This window comes from Zootoca vivipara, chromosome 7 (genome assembly GCF_965207765.1).
Source record: "Zootoca vivipara chromosome 7, rZooViv2.hap1.1, whole genome shotgun sequence".
NCBI classification, from domain to species: domain Eukaryota; kingdom Metazoa; phylum Chordata; class Lepidosauria; order Squamata; family Lacertidae; genus Zootoca; species Zootoca vivipara.
The window spans coordinates 10,565,131-10,586,585 of NC_142590.1; the positions used below are offsets into that span (position 1 = coordinate 10,565,131).

Here is a 21,455-nt window from a genome sequence, read left to right on the forward strand (position 1 = left end):
CTGGAGAAGAGAAGGTTAAGGGGTGATATGATAGCCATGTTCAAATATATGAAAGGATGTCATATAGAGGAGGGTGAAAGGTTTCTGCTGCTCCAAAGAAGCGGACACAGAGCAATGGATTCAAACTACAAGAAAGAAGATTCCACCTAACCATTAGGAAGAACTTCCTGACAGTAAGAGCTGTTCGACAGTGGAATTTCCTGCCAAGAAGTGTGGTGGAGTCTCCTTCTCTGGAGGTCTTTAAGCAGAGGCTTGACAGACATATGTCAAGAATGCTTTGATGGTGTTTCCTGCTTGGCAGGGGGTTGGACTGGATGGCCCTTGTAGTCTTTTCCAACTCTATGATTCTATGATTCCATTGTTGTCAGTCAAGCGAAGCCTTGAGTACAAAAGTCTTCATAGATGAACTTGACTTCTCAGGTGTCTGCATTTGATAAGTGAACCAGCGTCTCTTACACATTCCCATGTTCGGCCTCAACAGAATACAGTCTGGATGATTTGTATTACCTTCGTATGGTACCTGAAGTATGCAATGTCTCTTCTTCATCAAATTTAATATATAAACTGTCTCCTGTGGTAGTTCACACTGAATTATTCCCATTATAGAAATCTTTATAGCTTCTGATAGCTTGGTAATCTGATGTAGCAACACTTTCCAGACAGTCCATTTTGCAACGAGTTCCTTCTTTAGGATTTGAATGAGTATTGTGATTTCTCACCCTATTAGCAGTTTTGTTGAGCTATAGTCAGTAGCTATTGATTCTATTGAGTTGTCACTTAAAATAGCAATATGTGGGCAATTCTCTCTGCCTTGCAGTTTGTGCTTAGTGAGGGCTAGTGGTAACGTGTCAAGAGTTGTAAGATGCACAGAATGGTTGAAATTCTACTGCCATAAATTGGGTTGCGTGGTAAGTCCAAGCTCTTCTGGAAAGCTGAAGTAATCAAATATTTCTTTCAGTTGTGCAACAATGCTATGGCAGTCAATGTCAGGCAAGGGGAGTATCTCAGTACAGTACTTGAATAGTACATAATCCACAAAAACCAAATAGTGCTGGGCTCCCAGGCTGCTAGCCTTTTCCAAAATTTATTGGTAAGGTGTAATGATGAATGGTTCCTTTTCTTCTGATGTGTCAGCAAAATTGTTTCTATCTCAATCATTGAAAAACAAGCAAACATGAGAGCTCAACGATCGGACCAAAGGCCCATCTACACAGGGTCAACTAGATCACCTCTATTATCAACTGCAGGCTTCCTCAACCTCGGCCCTCCAGATGCTTTTGGCCCACAACTCCCATGATCCCTAGCTAGCAGGACCAGTGGTCAGGGATGATGGGAATTGTAGTCTCAAAACATTTGGAGGGCCGAGGTTGAGGAAGCCTGATCTGCTGTTTAGAGAATTCTCTGTCAGAGAACTCTCAGTGGTTAGTGAGACAGGACTTGTCCTCACAGAGGCGATGTTGGTTCTTCCTCAGAAAGACTTGGGCTTATATGTGCTTGGTAATTCCACCTTTTACAATGCTTCCCACCAGTTCTTCCAGAACGGGCATTAAGTTAACCGGCCTATAGTTTCCACGATCCCTTTTTAATAATTGGTGTTACATTGGCTGCCTTTCCCTGACAAATGACTCAGTAGTTTCTCTAGGCTTTTGAGCAATTTGATAGAAGTAGGGCCCTCTCATAAACCATGTTCTTCTTGGGAGTTGTGTCAGATTAGGCCAGAACAGTCTCGCCTTACAGTTGTGCTTTTGGCCCTCCTCCCTCCCATTGGTCTTCAATATAAGGATAATAATAGTGGCCTACCTTGGAAATTAGTTATAAGGAATGTATGTGAAGTGTTCTGAATGATCTATAAAGTGCTATTCGTGCATGCTAAGTAATTATTATACTTAATATATGCAAGTATATAACTACAATAAGTGTTTCTGAGGAGAGTCCAAAGATGAGGGAGCACATAATCACCAGTGCCTGAAGGAGCCCATTGGTGGCCTGAGAAGACAGTTGGCGAAACCCCACCTGCCATCTTCCCTGGGTCCATTCAAGACCTGGGTGCCTTGAGGGAAAGCAGAAGCCAGGGAGCTAGTGTCATAAGCCACTGAAGGCCAGCTTGAGAAAAATTTGTACCTTTTTTTGCTTGTGTTAATTGTAAACTGCCCTTGGTTGCCTTTGGTGCAGAAAGGCAATATATAAATGCCATTATTAACCAATTAATAAGTAATGATTTTATCCTTAGTTCTGCTTTTTGTGAAGGGAGCTGTTGAAACGAAGCTTTCCCCCTTTCTAAAACGTCTCCTTAAGCTTCCTTGCTGTTCCCAAGGAAGTAGAAGAAGTAGAAGGAAAATGCAGGTGCGGACATGATGCGTTAAGTTTCCGCACCATGATTAGCGTTCCTGTCACAGACACGTCTTGTTGTTGTTTAGTCGTTTAGTCGTGTCCGACTCTTCATGACCCCATGGACCAGAGCACACCAGGTACTCCTGTCTTCCACTGCCTCCCACAGCTTGGTCAAACTCATGTTCGTAGCTTCAAGAACACTGTCCAGCCATCTCATCCTCCATCGTCCCCTTCTCCTTGTGCCCTCAATCTTTCCCAACATCAGGGTCTTTTCCAGGGAGTCTTCTCTTCTCATGAGGTGGCCAAAGGATTGGAGCCTCAGCTTCAGGATCTGTCCTTCCAGTGAGCACTCGGGGCTGATTTCTTTCAGAATGGATAGGTTTGATCTTCTTGCAGTCCATGGGACTCTCAAGAGTCACAGACACTATAGGAATGGTAAGAGTGAACTCCGGGCTTTTCCAGTAGGCCTAGAAAGCTTTGGTTGGCTTTTATTAGGGACCGAGCCTTTAGTGTGGTGGCCCCTGCCCTGTGGAACGCTCTATCAATAGAGGTTCGGAAGGAATCACCCCTCCCTTCTTTGAACTTTTTTTTTTTTTTTTGCAAAGTATAATGTTTAGACAGGCCTTTGCAGTATGAATATTCTCTTTTTAACCAAACAGTATTTATTGATCTGTTTAAAGACATTTTCATGAATAAATGGTTTTCACTGGCTTTATACTCATATGCTGTTTGTTTGTTTTTGAGTTTTTCCTCCTGCCCTTCCTCCATTTTAACAAAAGTGCTGATTATAAAAAGATAAGGAAGATCACTGTGCCTTCCGTAAGGAAGCTTGCTGGCACCTTGTTAGCCATGCAATACCTGCCGGGTTAGAAGCAAAGGGCCCTCCACCCCGCCAGACATTTTTCGCTTCTGTTGATGGGATGAAGGAAGAAGAAGAACCAACTTTCACTCCATGAAACAGGAGTGGGGACCTTTTTCGGCCTTGAAGTTGTGTTCCCTCAAGTTCCCACCTTGTTTTGGGTGGACTCTTGAGGGCCAGGTATGAAGACCTGGGGGGCCTCTTTTTGGCCTGAGGTCTCCCACCCCTGTTATAAAAGGTTCTCTGTCTACTTCCTGAGGAAGAGGATTCTTATTCGCCCCAGGCAACTAAGCTAGCTAGACAATGACAGTCCTCTTTCTCAAGCTCTGGGAGGAAGACCTTTCATTGCCTACAGACAGCCACCCAATCTTAAGCAACTCCTCACGCACAATAATACTACCACCAGACTTAACATGGACACTGGTACCAGAGCCTGCAATAAACCCAGATGCCAAATTTGCTGCCACATACACCCAGGCAATACCATCACTGGACCTAACAACACCAAACATACCATCTCAGGACTATTTAATTGCTCATCTTCTAACATTGTGTATGCCATCAAATGCCAACAGTGCCCTTCAGCTCTCTATATTGGACAAACAGGCCAAACCCTACGCCAAAGGATAAATGGACATAAATCTGACATCAGGAATCACAAGACAGAGAAACCAGTAGGAGAACACTTCAATCTCCCAGGGCATTCTATACAAGATCTCAAAGTAGTTGTCTTATTACAAAAGAATTTCAGAAATAGACTGGAAAGAGAAGTTGCTGAATTGCAACTTATTACCAAACTTAAAACCATGGAGAGACTTGGTCTGAACAGAGACATTGGATTCTTATCTCATTATACATGATAATGCTATTTTTTAGCCATCTCACCCCTTGCATTTTCCTGTAAAACCAATTGCAGTCGTTAAAAGTCATCCACAGGTTTACCACACCTATCAGCCAATCACCCATTCCCCCCACCCTTCTGAGTAATATCCCTCCCCACCCTCTCACTATACATAAGGGTCTGGTGACTTCTGTTTCAGTGTATTTGAAGCTCATACCAATGACAAACTTAGTTGGTCTCTAAGGTGCTACTGGAAGGATTTTTTTTTGTTTCAACCTGTTAATAAAGTAGTATTCTGACAATAATGTCAAGTTAACCCTGCCATTGTATTGTTAAAACCCAGCCTTGTTTATGGTGTTTGAGGTGCATCAGCTGGGCAGAAAACGGGAATTCCTAAGCAGCATTTCTTCTAAATTGTTTGTTTTTTATCCTCATTATGTTTCCCTCTTGTCAAACAGTCCGTCCCCCCCGTTAAATCTGTTCCTAGAGTAGCTTTTGGAAGAACAATAAAGTTGAGTGTCCTCAGTACGTTGGGATAGCTACTCCACAAATGTGTAGGGTCTCCCAATTGCATATTCAGTATGGTCCTACACAGTGCCGGGTTTATGTATAAGCTAACAAGCCAAAAAAAATTAAAGGAAAAACCCAACTGGATGTACATTTCCAAAATATAAGATTAAAAAAAAACAAATAAAATTAAACTTGCATACAGCAACAGTGTTTTGTGTTGTGTAGGCTCCTATGATGTAAGTAATGGGCCCCACCTGATAGCCTGCTCCCTAAAATATCGCTGGTAATTATTTCACTATTAATATACTTCTCCTTAATTGTATTTCACTATTAATATACAGTACTTCTTCTTAATTGTATTTCAGTTCAACAATTACTTTGATAAAATACATATTTTGTTCGGTGCAAATGGCTTTAGATACCTATTAGGTCCATAAATTACCATATAGCATATATTCAACACAAACAACAGTGGCAATTTGTTGTTGACAAAGGACAGCTGGACCTATAAAGGGCCCCATTACCTTCAGTAGCTTAGGGCCTCATCAAACTTAAATTTGGCCTACCAAATTGCAGAATATATCTTGCCGGGGTCCAAGGAGGGATCTGGGGCTATTACAAAGGAACCTGGTTGTTAAAAGAATGCCCATGTCATAATACTGTACTTCACCCTCAGCTAAAACTCATAGTTGGGCCGATACAAGAATGCAACTCGCTGTGTCAAAAGCCACTCAGAAGAAGACCTGGAAGAGGCAGCAGCATTCAATTTCCCTTCCAGGCAATTTCCCTTCCAGCTGATGTCAAAAGCTATCTTGATTGCGCAGCCAAACTGGAAGGTGATTTGGGGTAAAGCAGAGAGTCTGGCCTAACAGGTTAGGGCAAAACGTTGGGGTACTACATCACAGAACACAGTGTTACTGGTTGCGTCAATAAATCTGCCGGCCTTGATAGGAAAGGAGCTGGGAGCTCCTCTCCAGGAACCTGTATATTTGCCTGGTCGTGGCGAGCCGTCTTGTGGCTTAGCATGATGTGTGAGCTAGGCCAGTGTGGAAAGGATCCTGTGAAGTTAGAAAGTTGGAAAACAACTGCTCTAGTATATGTAAGTATCCTGAATGTAAACACATTTCCACATGCACATAGGCATACGGTATGCCTTCTGCAGTAAAGTATTTAGGTATAATTGTACCTTTCCCCTAGGAGGGAATTGCAAGCACAGGGTAAAGTTAAAGGCATCTATAAAACTTTTGGCTTCCCCAGCCCCTGCTTTTTTTTTTTTGTTGTTTTTTTGATGACTAACGAAATGTCTGTGCTCGGAGGGGAGGAGTGTTGAATTCATTGACGCTAAAAATTAAAAACACAAAGGTGTGGTGGCGAAGGGAACGAGCAGTTGTGTAGGAGTACAGTAGTTATAGTCAGTTACGCTCAATGTAGTCTCAATGTTCAGTAAAGCTGAAGACTTCTGATTCAAGATGCTGTGTCTTCCAGTGGGTGATTCCTTTGCTTTTGGGAAAACAAACTTGGAGAGTGTCTTAGACAAGTTGAAAATTGGTTGGAGAGGGTTGTTTGATTTATGCGCTCTGTGGCCTTTCATTTCCTTCCTTAACATCAACTGTTGTTTTGGCATGCAGGTGGAACACCAGTATTCGCACGTCTTCACCGTGACGATTAAGCAAGCCAAGAATGTCACCAAAGGGTCTTTTGGCGACATGCGTAAGTATCACTTCAGCTTTGTTCCTTTTGCTCTGCGGGATATTTCGGTGTGCATGCGCTCCAAGTGACACATGCTGGATTCTTACCGTATGAAAGAGGTCTAATCTTAAACTTGCTATTTTTCTCTGGCTTTTAAATTGTAACCAGCCAGTTAGAAGCAACAACTAAGGAAATGCAGGTTCCTTAAACCAGTGTTTCTCAACCTTTTTTGGGCCACGGCACACTTGTTCCGTGAAAAAAATCACGAGGCACACCACCATTAAAAAAGTTTAAAAATTTAACTATGTGCTGCCCTATATTGACTATAATTATGACTGTAAGAAACACTTGCCAATTGCTGTGTTGGTTGCAATCTCCTGTAATAAGGATTCACAAGCCGTCTGGCGGGTTAGTGTTGTGTATTGGCGGCCGCCAGGCTCGTTTGCATTGAGCTTTGGGAAAGAGGAGGAGAAATATTGCTTTCCGGCGGGTCAGCGTTGTCTATTGGCGGCCGCCAGGCACGTGACAATGCAAATCACCCTTCTCGTCGCCGCACGTCGCGGCACACCAGCCAGCGTCTCGCGGCACACTAGTGTGCCACGGAACAGTGGTTGAGAAACGCTGCCTTAAACAGCATTTTTGTTGACTATTTTTTTGTTAATGATAGGCTTACTTTTTATTTTACACTTCCCAGTAGCAGCAAAGCCAATGAGTGTGTTTGCTGCCTTTACTTTACTCTTCTTAGACTGACTTAGAATTCAGCAGTTTAGCTGTGGTCAAGAAAGGGGTGTGTGCAAAAGTTCTGCTGAGTCCTTGTGGCAAAACAGAAAGTAAAGCCAGAGACCAAAAATGTGCTTTTTGTTTGAAAGGCAATCTAGTATGAGCTCTTAGAATAGGGGTGGCCACTGCCCATCCTCTCGGATGTTTTAGGCTACAATTTCCATCATCCCTGGTTCCCTCGCTGCGAGAAGTCAAGTTGCAGGGGACCAGGCAGAGGGCCTTCTTGGTAGTGGCGCCCGCCCTGTGGAACGCCCTCCCACCAGATGTCAAAAAGAAAAACAACTCCCAGACTTTTAGAGCACATCTGAAGGCAGCCCTGTTTAGGGAGGCTTTTAATCTTTAAGAAATTTGTGTATTTTAATATTTCTGTTGGAAGCCGCCCAGAGTGGCTGGGGAAATCCAGTCAGATGGGCGGGGTATAAATAATAAATTATTATTATTATTATTATTATTATTATTATTATTATTATTATTATTGGTGACAGTTGTGGCCCACGACATCTGCAGGACACCGCTTTGGCTATATCCCCCCTTTAGAAATTAATGTGCGATCATTTAATGCATCAATGTGCTGCTCTTTCCTATACATTCTCATCCTTGGTCAACAATATCAGAGGCTATTACAAAGGAAATATATAGATGATGAAGTTTTGAAATTTTGGCACTTGTTGGTTAACTTTACTACTGATGAATTTTCAAAGTAATTGCGTGCATAGTAAACCGTATGGGTCGGCAGAGTTACATCCCATCCAGAACCCTGTGCGTTTGTTTGTTGTTGTTAGTTTCTGAACTATTTTCCCTTCCTTCCCTGCATATATGAATATATGTTTTTTTGGAATTGCAGCAGAGCCAGAGGTTTATGCAAATCTTGTGGGTTTCGATGGCAAATGCTATCTCATATTCCTTCGAATGAAACGAATTGCTTTTGAATGGTAACACATTCATCTGGCACAAAGCACTTGTTTCTCATATTGGTAGTTGATAATCTCGGGACTTTATGGATTGTGAAGGAGGCCAATGATATCGTTCCAAGGAAGTGTTGAGGGCAAACTTTGATGACACATTTTGCAAAAAAACCCCCACAAACCTTTCTGTAAAGAGAAAAAAAGTGGTCATCTAAAGATCCTCGACTGGGAAAATAGATTAGTGAAGTGGTTTTTTCCTTAGATTAGAAATGAGATTATTACTATAGCTGGTAAAAAAGTGAATTGGAAGGGATAGCTGGGTGTTCTAACCCACCCCTGTGGGTCGTCTCCATTCTGGGGTCCCTTGGTCGCAGGGGGGGGGGACGACTACCGGAATGGGGGGGGAGGGGGGAATCCAGCTGGAAAAGAACCATTCCTCGCTTCTCTTTTGCATCCCGGATGGCCCTCGGTGGCAGGGAGAGCTCTGGGGTGCGGGGGAAAGGGGGGAATGGAAGGAGATATATAAATAAATAATAATAATTTATAGATAATTGGAGTGAATGGCTAAATAGATAAGGATAAATTAAATGAGATTAAAATGGTTTGTGAAAAATGAGAACTGTAAAAGTAGATTTGGCAAATGAAAATCAATAAAGGGGGGGGGTTGGGGGAAGCCCAAGGGACAATGTTTAGGAAAGAAGATAAGGTTTAATTTTTGTTGATGTTAATGTTTTGTTTTTTATTGGTCTTTTTTTGTTGTGTTTCTTTTTTCTTTTGATTTGTAAGTTTGGAAAGACAGTTGGGTGGATAACCGCCTGCTCATCGTCTTGTCATCCTGGGGCCTCTTGGTTGCAGGGGGGGGCTCTGGGGGGAGGGGGGAGGGGGGGAGAAACCCAACTACAAAATGAATCACCTTCGATTGCCCACTTTCCAGGGGATTCTCTTGTGGGAGGAGGGGGCTCTTGGAGGGGGGGTAGGAGAAGGTGGAAAATATGTTATGTATGTGTATGTTTTCTTTATTATGTAAAATCAATAAAAATTTATTATAAAAAAATAAATATCCTCGACTGAGAGTTGCCATTACATCTTGGCTACCTGCTGAAGTGAAGGTGCTACTCACCTACAAACATTTGCAGATGTAATTGGAGTCTCAGCGACCTCAAAAGCTGGATTAGTAAATTTTGTGCAAGATGATAACTACAGTGGTGCCTCGCAAGATGAATTTAATTCGTTCTGCGAGTCAATTCGTTTTGTGAAAAATTTGTCTTGCGAAACGCGGTTTCCCATAGGAATAGATTGAAATTTCTTTTGTTGCCCATAGGAAGGCATTAATTAAATTTCAATGCATTCCTGTGGGAAACCGCGATTCGCAAGACGAATTTTTCGCAAAACGAATTCATCTTGTGAGTCACCATCAGATCACAAGAAGCATTCGTCTTGCGAAAAATTCGTCTTGCAGGGCATTCGTCTTGCGAGGTACCGCTGTATGATGAAAAGTGATATCTTTATAAGTCCTGTAGGTACTTATAAAGGTAAGAAACTGAGGTGGGTATGTTTGATAGCTTCCCCCTGGCAACTCATTTGCCTTGACTGGTTACTGGTTTCACCTGCTGGTTATGGGACGCGGGTGGCAGTGTGGACTAAACCACTGAGCTTGGGCTTGTCGATCATAAGGTTGGCGGTTTGAATCCCCGTGGCAGGGTGAGCTCCCGTTGCTCTATCCCAGCTCCTGACAACCTAGCAGTTTGAAAGCACACCAGTGCAAGAAGATAAATAGGTACCACTGCGGCGAGAAGGTAAATGGCGTTTCCATGCGCTCTGGTTTACGTCATGGTGTTCTGTTGCGCCAGAAGCAGTTTAGTCGTGCTGGCCACATGACCTGGAAAGCTGCCTGTGTACAAACACTGGCTCTTTCAGCGTGAAAGCGAGATGAGCGCAGCAACCCCATAGTCGCCTATCACCTGCTGGAAAACCCTGGGAAGGAGGAGGTGGAGAATGCTGGCTTATCTCAGGCTCCTTGTTCTCTAGCCTTATACAGTGGTACCTCTGGTTAAGAACTTAATTCGTTCCGGAGGTCCGTTCTTAACCTGAAACTGTTCTTACCCTGAAGCACCACTTTAGCTAATGGGGGGGGGGTCTCCTGCTGCTGCCGCGCCGCCAGAGCATAATTTCTGTTCTCATCCTGAAGCAAAGTTCTTAACCTGAGGTACTACTTCTGGGTTAGCGGAGTTTGTAATCTGAAGCGTTTGTAACCCGAGGTACCTCTGTATACTACCAAGGTCTGTTGGACTGCCCTGACAGGGGTGATCTTAGAGGGTGGACATTTTTGGGACACTCCTTTTGCCTTTTGGAGAAAATGGTTCACTCCTGAGTGGGAGACGGGAATGGCAAACTGTGTCAGGTGTGTGTTTCCAACTCAGCGAGAGGGGGAGTCTTGAAGGGGCCAGCCACTGGTCCTGTTAGCTAGGGATCATGGGAGTTGTAGGCCAAAACATCTGGAGGGCCACAGTTGGGATGCCTGGGTTAAACACAACACAAATCCAGAGTGGAGTCGCTTAGGCAGTTGGATGGCGCCTTGTACGCCTCCTTCTAGCAACTCCTGCAGCCAAGCTGGTGCCAAACACATTGCTCTGCTTTCCTTTGGAGTGTATCAGTGAGGCGCATTCCATTGTCTATCGAGACAGATGAATACCAGCAACAACTACTGTTGTGAAATGGTCTGCCTGCTAAAATATGCATTGGCATTCCACCAGCTGCTCAGATGAGCATTCCTTTGATCTCATGACCTGAACCTCCTGCTTTAATTGCCGTATTAGCAATTATAATTTTTGAGCTCTTTTAACAGGCTTGTTTTATTGGTTGTTTAGCTTAATGTTTTGATGGACTTGTTTTATTGTGTATTTTAATTATGTGTGTGTGTGTGTGTGTACAGTATATATATATAGGTAATTGGTTTTATACTTCTAAGTCACTTAGAAGACACTTTGGCAATTAAGTGGTGTATTAAGTAAATAAGACCTGTTATTAAAAGGCCAGTGTGGCTGTGCCCTAAGGAAGGTTCTGGCTGGGAAAGAAAAGGCTGGAGCAGATCTGGAACCAAGGTTTCTTCTTCCTCTGGCAGTGGAGATACAGGGAGGTCCTCCATGTGGGGTTTCCCCTGCTTTCAGACGGCAGCTTTTATCTGTGCACCATTTTGCGTACACATGGTGCCCCTGGAGTGGAACCCTTGGATGGAAGGTGACTGCACAGTGGATGGTGCTGTGGTCTAAACCACTGAGCCTCTTGAGCTTGCTGATCGGAAGGTCGGTGGTTTGAATCCCCTTGGCGGGGTGAGCTCCCGTTGCTCTGTCCCAGCTCCTGCCAACCTAGCAGTTGGAAAGCACACCAGTGCAAGTAGATAAATAGGTACCGCTGCAGCAGGTGAATGGCATTTCCGTGTGCTCTGGCACCCGTCACGGTGTCCCAGAAGCGGTTTAGTCACGCTGGCCACATGACCTGGAAAGCTCCCTCAGCTCCCTCCCTCAGCCGGAAAGCAAGATGAGTGCTGCACCCCATAGTCGCTTTTGACTGGACTTAACCGTCCAGGTGTCCTTTACCTTTACCTTTACACTACTTGTTTCACATATTTTATTGATGTTATGTGCTACTGTAGGAGCAAGGTGAGGGCTCTGAAGAAGTGAAATATTTGACATTAAGTCTACTCTTTCTGTGCCAGCCTGTTCTGGCCCTTTCCCTGGCAATGGTGATCAGTCAGCACTGCGTTCTATGCTTCAAATCCTGTTAGCGTAGGGCCATTGTGGGAGGTGTGTTGAAGATGCACCAATGTAAGGACTTCTGCCAAATTTTAGCTCTCCCTAGCCAGCACATCTTGGGCACAGGGCTGTGCCCTTAACTCAATTTGTTGTTGTCTTATGTGCAAAATAGCATCTGTTCAGCCCAGGGGTTCATATGTCTGCGCTGAACAAACACACAAACAGAAGTGTAGTTGGTGAAGATTCTGTTGAGTGCAATTGGCCATTTGATTTACCTCCATGTTTTTGAAGAATCTGTTACTGATTCCTGCGTGTCATTGTTTTATTTCAGTGGACACTCCCGACCCCTATGTGGAGCTGTTCATCCCAACAGCCCCAGATAGCAGAAAGAGAACGACACACATCAACAACAATGTGAACCCCGAGTGGAATGAAACCTTCGAAATGATTTTGGACCCCAAGCAGGAAAACGTTTTGGAGGTACCAACACACATTGGTCATATGTGCAGGGCTGCTTATATCTTTTGCTGGTTTGCTCCAAAGATATTTAAACTTACCTCAGGAAAACTGTAGTATTCAGAATAATTTATACAAGTTTGCACTCTTCTAAGTCTATCCATCTTTTTGCTGAATTTACAAAATGGTGTCCGGAAGCATGGTTTGACAAAGGGAGGAAGAATGTAGCATTGGCAATGTGTTTGCAGAACCCTCAAGCTTCCAGTCCACAGTGTTCTAGGTATGAATTTCCTGAGTTTACAAGGAACTGAAAAAGGACATTGCTACAGGCTGGGGAGTTCAGCAAAAAGCAAAAATATTACTAGACTAAGGCATTTCCTACAGAGACGATACACCTATGTTTGCAGTGTAGTGGGTGGCGCTGTGGTCTAAACCACTGAGCCTCTTGGGCTTGCCAATCAGAAGGTTGGCAGTTCAAATCCCTGCGGCTGGGTGAGCTCCCGTTGCTCGGTCCCTGCTCCTGCCAACCTAGCAGTTCGAAAGCACACCAGTGCAAGTAGATAAATAGGTACCGCTGTGGTGGGAAGGTCAATGGAATTTCTGTGTGCTCTGGTTTCCGTTACGGTGTTCCGTTGTGCCAGAAGCGGTTTAGTCCTGCTGGCCACGTGACCTGGAAAGCTCTCTGTGGACAAACGCCAGCTCCCTTGGCCTGAAAGCGAGATGAGTGCCACAACTCCATAGTCGCTTTTGACAGAATTTAACCATCCAGGGGTCCTTTACCTTTTTACATCACGTAATGGAACTCCCCCCCCCCCCAAAAGATAGCTTTGCGTGGGAAATGAATACATCAAGCTAGGCTTGAACTCTTGCCCTTTACATTGAGTTTTCTATGGTCAGGGAGTTAATTTGTATGGAGGAACATGTGAATCCTCACTGGCAGTCTGAAGTGATATAGCCCAGCCAGAAGTTCCTCTCCTCGGTGAGATCTGGCTCACTCAGTATGAGAAGAGAGAGCAACCTGTGGGCTTCTTGAGAGGTTTGGAGAGGAGAAGGTCATCTGAGGACCTGCCTTCTCTCACGACCTCATTCCCCATTTGTAGAATGGCTTTAATGTTGAGGATAAATAAGATAAGGAAACTTTGTTTGGCAAAACTGCAACGGGAATAAGCAAAAAAGAGTAAAGAAATGAGCAACTCTAAGAGCATAACTGAGTGTTGTTCTCCTCACTCAACGTTGTGTAACCACATCCATTCACCACATTATCTAGGACATTATGAGTAAGTAGCAAGGGGCCTGCAGAAGGTCTACTGGTGATTATGATAGAAGGAAATCCAATATCATGCATGGTATATGTGTGCTGAGCTTAAATGAGTATGTCTGTTCCAAATGGGGGCTTTCATTCCAGCAACATCCTGTTTTACTTCTCTTTATGCTGCTCTTAGTATGCATTATGTGAACTTCCCTTATTCTTGGAGGCAGAAAAAATATATATAGAAAGGAATTTTCTTAAGGGGCTAGCTAGTTTGCTCATTCCTGTTGCTATAACTATGGTGAATTGAAATAATTTCCCCACTGGGCAGCTTTAAAAATGAACATTTAGAAACCTGCTTTTATTGTAACAGATTTAATAATTTAAATTGACATGCTCAGCTGCTTGTGGAAGCACATGACGGAAATTCTGAAAGCTGACACTAAAGAGCCAATAATGTTGTGTAGTCTGGATAAGAGAGTTTATCTGACAATAATGCAGTGCCATTTGCAAAAGTGCTTTCCCTCTACTATCACGTTTCTATAATGTACACTGTAGTTTGTAATTCAGTGGAAATGTATCATTGTGGAGGCCTACCCTTCTCTGCTTAAATTCTATTTTTCAAGTAAACTTGTTAACCAATGTTGTTAGTTTGACAAATGAAAAATGGCATCCATGAACTAGCTAGTGATGGAGGGAATGCAAAGCTGGGGAAATTTGAAGTAAGAATTCAAAAAGATGGAAACACTCCAATCTGAGCTGGGCCCAGACCCTTCTGAATTTGGTCTACCTTTGCCAGTTGGTCTCATTCTCTCCCCAGCCCTATTCCCAAGCTAATAAACCTGGCCTTTGAGAGGAAGATGGGGAACCCAACAGCAAGAAGACAACAGCAAGAAGAGCTTAAAAGTGGCAGGCAAAACCTTCACCACCACTCTGTAGTTGGAAATGATACTTCTGAGCAGAGTTCATGAAATTTAAAGTTTCCTTTACCTCTTGAATTTAATTGCCATTTACTTTCTCCTGCCTCTGGTGTATGGGGCCAGACTGAAGTGGAGATTAAGTGTCTGCTTCAGCTGGTGTTAACTACAAAATAATAACACAAAATTCTGCAAAATTATATGGTCATCAGAGCAATGTATATGTTTAGCGTCTCCTTTTACATTCCCCTGCCTTTGGGGCCACTTACTGATGCTAGATCTCCATTCTACACTGTGAGAATGAGCATAGGAGGGAAAAGTAAAGAAATGGCTATAGATCAACATCTTTATGATGTTGGAATGTCATACTCTGTGCAACCATTGGTACACATCTGCGAGTTAATTATTTTAATAGCTGCAGCACCAAGTACAGTGGTACCTTGGTAGTTGAATGGCTTAGTTGTCAAACAAATTGGCTCCCGAACGTCGCAAACTCGGAAGTGAGTGTTCCGGTTTGCAAACGTTTTTTGGAAGCCAAATGTCCAACATGGCTTCCGCGGCTTCCGATTGAGTGCAGGAAGCTCCTGCAGCCTATCGGAAGCCGTGCCTTGGTTTTCAAACTGTTTCGGAAGTCGAACGGACTCCTGGAACAGATTAAATTCAAGAACCAAGGTACCACTGTAGTGAGTTGTATGCACGAATGGACTATTACAACAGATCACACACAACAGATATGATTCACATATCACCTCAGAATACAACACTGTTTCAAGGGAATCAGTTCCCACTAATCTCAATTCATATACTGAATACCCAACTGATTAAAAATCATATCATAATATTGCATTTTCGAACTGGCCCCCAGATGCATGTCTTGATCTCAGAATCCTTTCCATGCCTCATTTTAGTACCCGGTATATGGCTGCTCTGACATTACAATAGTATGTATCTTTGGGCACATTTTGTCCACCATTTCAAAATGTTTTTGTCTGCTGATGGTGAATCTTCATTAAGCATATTTCTGCCAGATTTTAATATTTTATTTTCTTCATTCATGCTCTGTTTGTTGTACACCAATGTACACAAATGCTTGAATTTTCCTGTGTTCCCTGCTTAATTTCTGATTTTTTTCCCTATGTTAGTATTTTAAAATGATCCTTCATGCCTTCTGAGGTGGGCACATTTGCAGCTGTTCTTGACTCCTGACAAGATATATTGAAAAATAGGTAGTTGGTGCATAACCAGAATCTGCCCATTCATACTGAGGAACAGGAAGCTACTCTGAAAACGAGATATTTATATTAGTGGTCTAGATAGAGAATGGGAATGGGACCAGAAAATGTACATCAGAAGTGGCAGTAGGGAAAGGCGATTGGATGACAAAAGAAACAGAAATGCTTAGATATATCAAGTTTGGTCCCTCTGTGCAATTGCTTTGCCATATCTCACAAAGGTGTACTAATAATTGTTGGCAAAGATGTTGACTTTAATGAGTGTTATAAAAAAGGCAAATAGGTGATTTTTTTTTAAAAAAATGTTTATCTTTTGCAGATCACTCTTATGGATGCAAATTATGTGATGGATGAAACAATTGGTACAGCAACGTTCCCCATATCTTCTTTGAAAGTGGGAGAGAAGAAAGATGTCTCACTCATCATCAATAAAGTAGGTTTCAAAATTCTGCTGGTAGAATATCAGTTCCATTGATGTTCGTGGCAAAACTGGCATTGTGCAGTATTATGGAGGGCTAAGAGTGTCTCTAGTCATTAAAGTATTTCAAATCAGCTCCGCACCTGAAGGTCCCAGAGTGGAAGTCCATAAGCTTCATAGAAGATCATAGATCATAGAATCATAGAGTTGGAAGAGACCACAAGGGCCATCCAGTCCAACCCCTGCCAAGCAGGAAACACCATCAAAGCATTCTTGACATATGACCGTCAAGCCTCTCTTTAAAGACCTCCAAAGAAGGAGACTCCACCACACTTCTTGACAGCAAATTCCACTGTCGAACAGCTCTTACTGTCAGGAAGTTCTTCCTAATGTTTAGGTGGAATCTTCTTTCTTGTGGTTTGAATCCATTGCTCCGTGTCCGCTTCTCTGGAGCAGCAGAAAACAACCTTTCACCCTCCTCTATATGACATCGTTTTATATATTTGAACATGGCTATCATATCACCCCTCAACCTTCTCTTCTCCAGGCTAAACATACCCAGCTCCTTAAGCCGTTCCTCATAAGGCATACTTTTCAGTAGGACAAACAGCAGCCCACTGTAAAATGAAACAAATGCAAAATACAAGATAAAAGACAGCAGTAGCACCCAAAACATATACATGGATTCGATGAGTGTATAGAAGCAGTTCTTTTATATAAAGTATCCCAAGTAGCTGTATCAAACAATGATATCCTTTTAAAATCATGGTGGAATTAAGTATGATGTGAAGCATGCTATAGAGCAGGGCCCTTTCAAACAATTATTGCCAAGCGGATGTGTGTTGGAAGCCACCCAGAGTGGCAGGGGAGACCCAGCCAGATGGGTGGGCTATAAATAATAAAAAAAATTTAAGGAAGTGGTGAATTGTGATAACTTACACTGAAGCATGTACATGACCAAAATCAATTTATGGTGAATTCATAATGGAGATGGAGGCAGCTGCCCTGGACACAGAATTGACCTGCGCCTCCATGGACAGCTGGGAGTCCCAAATAGCCTGGGAGTCCCCCACTCCCTTCTCCCTCCCCCCAAAAAACAGTACTTCTGTCTTGTCAGGATTCAACCTCAATCTGTTAGCCGCCAGCCTAATAACCACCACTAAAAAGGCCCTCTCTGAGCCCTTATCTTGGCTGACCTGGAGGAGTGTTTCCAAAGATTATCTCAGTATAGTGGCAGGTTGAAATGGGGGAAGGCACACTTCTAAAATGTCAGTGAAAGAGAGAAGGGCATATACTTATTTTTAGGATCAGCACCATCAATATATATGGTGCTTTAAGGAGCTGGGCAGACCAAAAGAAGAAAAAAGACTTTATCCTTGCCACCCAGGGAGAAACAATTGACCTGGAGCCCCAGGCTGCTTGTTCGGCTCACCACAGAGAGCTGGAGGGGGATCTAAGTTAAGCACACAGGAAGGGAGGAGCTTGGCTGGCTTTTTGTTTGTGGTTTGCCTCTAATTATGTCTCCTTAGTGCGAAGTATTTTTAAGGAGTTGGGAGCAGATGGAGCTGGGAGAGATTATCCAGAAAGGGGAGAAGGCTGTGGACGGAGTCGGTCCAAGACACTTGGTTGCCCGAGGCGGAAGAAGTCAACCTTTCCTTTTGTAAACTGCTTTGGGGGTGCCTTGTTTAGAGGCACCAAACGAGCAAATGATCCAACAAGGGCAGAAAAGGTGGTGCAGGTTAAGGTGGTGCTATATTTACAATAGTAAAAGGATACAGTGGTACCTTGGTTCTCAAACACCTTGGTACTCAAACAACTTGGAACCCAAACACTGCAAACGCGGAAGTAAGTGTTCTGGTTTGCAAACTTTTTTTCGGAAGCCAAACGTGCTCCGTTTTGAGTGTTACACTTCCCTTTTGAGTGTTACGCTGAGGTCTGTCTGTTTTTTGCGAATTATTTTCCGTTTTTGTGGCTCTTTTTTTGTTTTGTTTTTGTGACTGCGTGGAACCCAGTTCAGCTACTGATGGATTGTTTGTGAGACTGCAGGACATTGTTTATTGTTTTCATTTTATGGATCAATGGTCTCGTTAGATAGTAAAATTCATGTTAAATTGCTGTTTTAGGGGTTGTTTTTAAAAGTCTGGAATGGATCAATCCATTTTGCATTACTTTCTATGGGAAAGCGCGCCTTGGTTTTGGAACGCTTTAGTTTTTGAACTGACTTTTGGAAAGGATTAAGTTTGGGAACCAAGGTACCACTGTATAGTAAAAGTAAGGTGAATTGTAGAAGTTAAGGGGGGCATTTTGCAGCGGCTTAGGCTTAAAGAACGGTCCTGAAAGTTGGAAGGCAGCTACACCAGGTGATGGTTTCAGAAGCAGGTGACAGAAAAGGTCAGCAGCACAAAGCCACCTGGGAGGGAAAGATGAAATTTATTATTTATACCCCTCTCATCTGACTGGATTTCCCCAGCCACTCTGGGCAGCTCCCAACAGAATATTAAAAACACGATAAAACATCAAACATTAAAAACTTCCCTTCTCTGGGCTGCCTTCACATGGCTTCTAAAAGTCAGATAGTTGTTTATCTCCTTGACATCAGATGGGAGGGCGTTCCACAGGGCGGGTGCCACCACCGAGAAGGCCCTCTGCCTGGTTCCCTGTAACTTCACTTCTCACAGTGAGGGAACCGCCAGAAGGCCCTCGGAGCTGGACCACCAGAAGGCCCTCGGAGCTGAAGGATGGGGGCGGATATGCTCCTTCCTTCCTGATGTTAGCGAAGTAACCTACAAGCTTTTATCTGATTCTTTAAACTTGCTGGAATTCTGTGTCTAGCCACTGTGAGAAACAGGATGGGCCTTTTGGTCTGATCCTATGAGGGTTTTATTTTTAATCTTACTTAGTAGCCATCTTAAGTTCTGTACATTCTGAAAGTTTCTGTCATTCCGTAGCTTAATTAATTGTATCGTTGAGGAAACTACAAAATTTTTGTTGGTTATCATTAAGCTGCAAATGAAGACCATGGTCTTTCCCCACAAAAAAACTGATCCTGTTGTAACTTGACTTGTTTAGGTCATCACCGTTACTTTGGAGTTATCTCTTGAAGTTTGGTAAGTCATCTTGATGCAATAAAAACAGAAATTTAGGGATTTCAGCAGCAGTATGGTTTTGAGAGCAGGTTTTGGTTGTTGTTGCTTTGCTGTGTTTTGTAAATTTAAGTGTGAAGCTGTAAAATTAACTGTGTAGAGCTAACTGTTAGAATAACTTAGCATTGAAAATATCAGGTAATCTTCAGAGGAGGTATTCGACATGTGCTTAATTATCCCACTTATTTAAACTGATGGGATTCAAATGTACCATACTAGATTCTAAGCAATATTTGCAATATTCTAAAAATGTTGCAGATTTTGGGTACATAAAACTAGAAAGCCTAGAAATCTGCTGGACTGTTACCTTTCCGCAGAACACTGAATATGATATCTAATGTACAGTTCAAGTTTAAAGGGCAAATGTCCAGTTTTCATGGCGGTTACTGTTTTTTCTTCTTCTAAAACAGAGGGAACAATTAAACACAATGTGCTTGGCCCATTGATTTTAATAGGATTAAGGATGGTTAACTGTCTTTGTGTCGAGAAAATAAAGTCTAAATGAAGTCTCTTGGTGGTCGCAGAGTAGAGTATCAGTAACTATCAGCCACTCTCCATATAAAAATTTACAATAGCGCTCATAGCTGCCGAGTCTCCCGTTTTCTCCGGGAAACCCCCGTTTTTCCAGCTGTCCCCAGCCGAAAAAATGGATTTTTTTTTGTTTCCCCCCGGTTTATTCTGGCGCGGCGGCCATTTTGGAACTGGGCGGAGCATGCTCAGAAGCGACTTTTGATGCTGCTTCGCCCAGTTCCAAAATGGCTGCAGTGCGACTTCTGGTGCGGCAGCCATTTTGGAACTGGGCACAGTAGCATCAAAAGTCACTTCTGAGCATGCTCCGCCCAGTTCCAAAATGGCCGCTGCGCTACTTCTGGTATGCTAATTTCGGTCCGGTCCCTTATTTTTCAGAGAGGAACTTGGCAGGTATGATAGCGCTGACATATCACTACCATTACCTATCCATACCCATTTTATGTGAGTACCAATACTTTGCAAAAAGTTAGCCACAATTTTTAAAAAGAAAAGCATGGATGCAGAATTCCGAATTTTACACAACAAACCTCCAAAGGCCCAAATGCACTCCTGAAATACGAACCACATTTGCCTAAGCAGATGGCCACAGTCTTTTCTTTCAGCTTTGCTGCTGCTTCAAGCGGCAATGGGAGCAACACAATGTGCTATTGTTCCCAGAAGTGTTTAAAAAAGAAAGGGGGAAAGATGGTTGCCTCCACTGACCGCAGCCACCTGCCACTTGAGGCTCCATCGTGGTAAGCTGCCCCAGTCTATTAAAAACAAATTACAACGTTTCCCAATCTCAAAGATTGCAAAAATCTTTTGGGGCCCTTCCCCATCCTCCATCCTGAAATCACTAGGCTGAATATTTTTATCTTTATTTATCTTTATTGATTTTATAAAAGGTACAAAAAAGAGATATGCAAAAAGAATACAAAAAGTGAAGAAATAATAAAGAACAAAAAACAAAGGCCAAAGAAAAAAATATTTCTATAACAATATCATATATAATTCTTATTCTGTCGACTTCCTCCTTCCCCCCTTCCATGTTTCTATTAATGACTAATATAGCACTCTCTTCTTCTTAAACCATTTCTTCTTCTAAAATATTTATTATAAAAAATTATTTGATCCATTTTAAACACACATTCCCAATATTTCAAAATATCATTTGGATCTAAAAGTCTTAATAATTCTGTTACATTTAAACATAATCCCTTCTTGCTATATCTAGTTGCTTCTACAGCCTCTTTGTACTTCCACTTCCCTCATTGTCCATTTTTAATCTTATATTTCTTCTCCAGATAAATCTTAAATTTCTTCCAGTCTTCTTCCACCGTCTCCTCTCCCCGATCTCAGATTCTCCCAGTCAGTTCAGACAGTTCCATGAATTCTATCAGCTTCATCTGTCAGTCGTCCACCGTAGGAAGGTCTTCAGATTTCCAATTCCTAGCTAATACAATCCTAGCTGCCACTAGGCTGAATATTTTGGCCCAGAATTAGCGAAATAAATGGCCCAGCTCACGGCATTCCCTTGTTTCTGAATCACAGGGGGGCATCCATGGCACTAGGGCTTACACTTGCTCTAGGTTTATAATTTATGGCATGTGCAAATATTTCAGGGCTGTGCTTATTCGTAGAGAAATTAATGGTAACCTGGCCGATCTTTTAAAATTACCATTTCAAGCGATTGATTTCACGCTGTAAAACTTTATTTCTTTCTTTCTTTTTTTAAAAAAATAGTTTTTATTGGTTTTGCAAACTTTTATACATTTTAACTCTAACCATTTCAAACATTATATTTATTTTTATTGATTGTAAAGAAACTATGTCTCGTCGCGCTTATTTTCATGTGTAAATGGG

At 42.6% G+C, this 21,455-nt stretch overlaps 1 protein-coding gene across 4 annotated transcripts in view; it reads left to right on the top strand.

The window, feature by feature from the left end:
• PLA2G4A (phospholipase A2 group IVA) overlaps window positions 1-21,455 on the top strand; it is an 80,019-nt gene that overhangs the window by 30,593 nt on the left and 27,971 nt on the right. For all 4 annotated transcript variants that reach the window (XM_035122361.3, XM_035122364.3, XM_035122363.3 and 1 more), the window contains 4 exons: window positions 6,170-6,251; window positions 11,999-12,147; window positions 15,841-15,954; window positions 19,009-19,046. In XM_035122361.3, the coding sequence (XP_034978252.1) occupies window positions 6,170-6,251; window positions 11,999-12,147; window positions 15,841-15,954; window positions 19,009-19,046 (383 nt within the window). The remainder of the gene's footprint in view (window positions 1-6,169; window positions 6,252-11,998; window positions 12,148-15,840; window positions 15,955-19,008; window positions 19,047-21,455) is intronic.